Source organism: Eimeria mitis, genomic scaffold (genome assembly GCF_000499745.2).
Source record: "Eimeria mitis Houghton genomic scaffold, Emh_scaff7721, whole genome shotgun sequence".
NCBI classification, from domain to species: domain Eukaryota; phylum Apicomplexa; class Conoidasida; order Eucoccidiorida; family Eimeriidae; genus Eimeria; species Eimeria mitis.
In genome coordinates, this window is record NW_013575665.1 from 721 (window position 1) to 1,002 (window position 282).

Consider the following 282-nt stretch of genomic DNA (forward strand, 5'->3'; position numbering starts at 1 on the left):
GCTGCTCCTGCTGCTGCTGCTCCTGCTGCTGCTCCTGCTGCTGCTGCTCCTGCTGCTGCTGCTGCGGCTGCTGCTGCTGCTGTGGCTGCTGCTGCTGTGGCTGCTGCTGCTGAGGCTGCTGCTGCTGCTGCTGCTGCTGCTGTTCGTTTTTTAGCTTTTGCTGCTGGTGCTGCTGTGATTCGCTGCTCTCCGGTGCAGCAGCAGCAGCAGCTGCTGCTGCTGCTGCTGCAGTAGCAGCAGCAGCAGAATCTTCATACCCCTCACCGGCTTCCCTTTTAGCTA

At 61.3% G+C, this 282-nt stretch overlaps 1 protein-coding gene across 1 annotated transcript in view; it reads right to left on the reverse strand.

The window, feature by feature from the left end:
* EMH_0092490 (uncharacterized protein) overlaps window positions 1–282 on the reverse strand; it is a gene marked incomplete at both ends in the record, with an annotated part of 1,876 nt that overhangs the window by 467 nt on the left and 1,127 nt on the right. Inside the window, one exon of the mRNA XM_013501842.1 lies at window positions 1–280. Coding sequence (XP_013357296.1) covers window positions 1–280 — 280 coding nt within the window. The remainder of the gene's footprint in view (window positions 281–282) is intronic.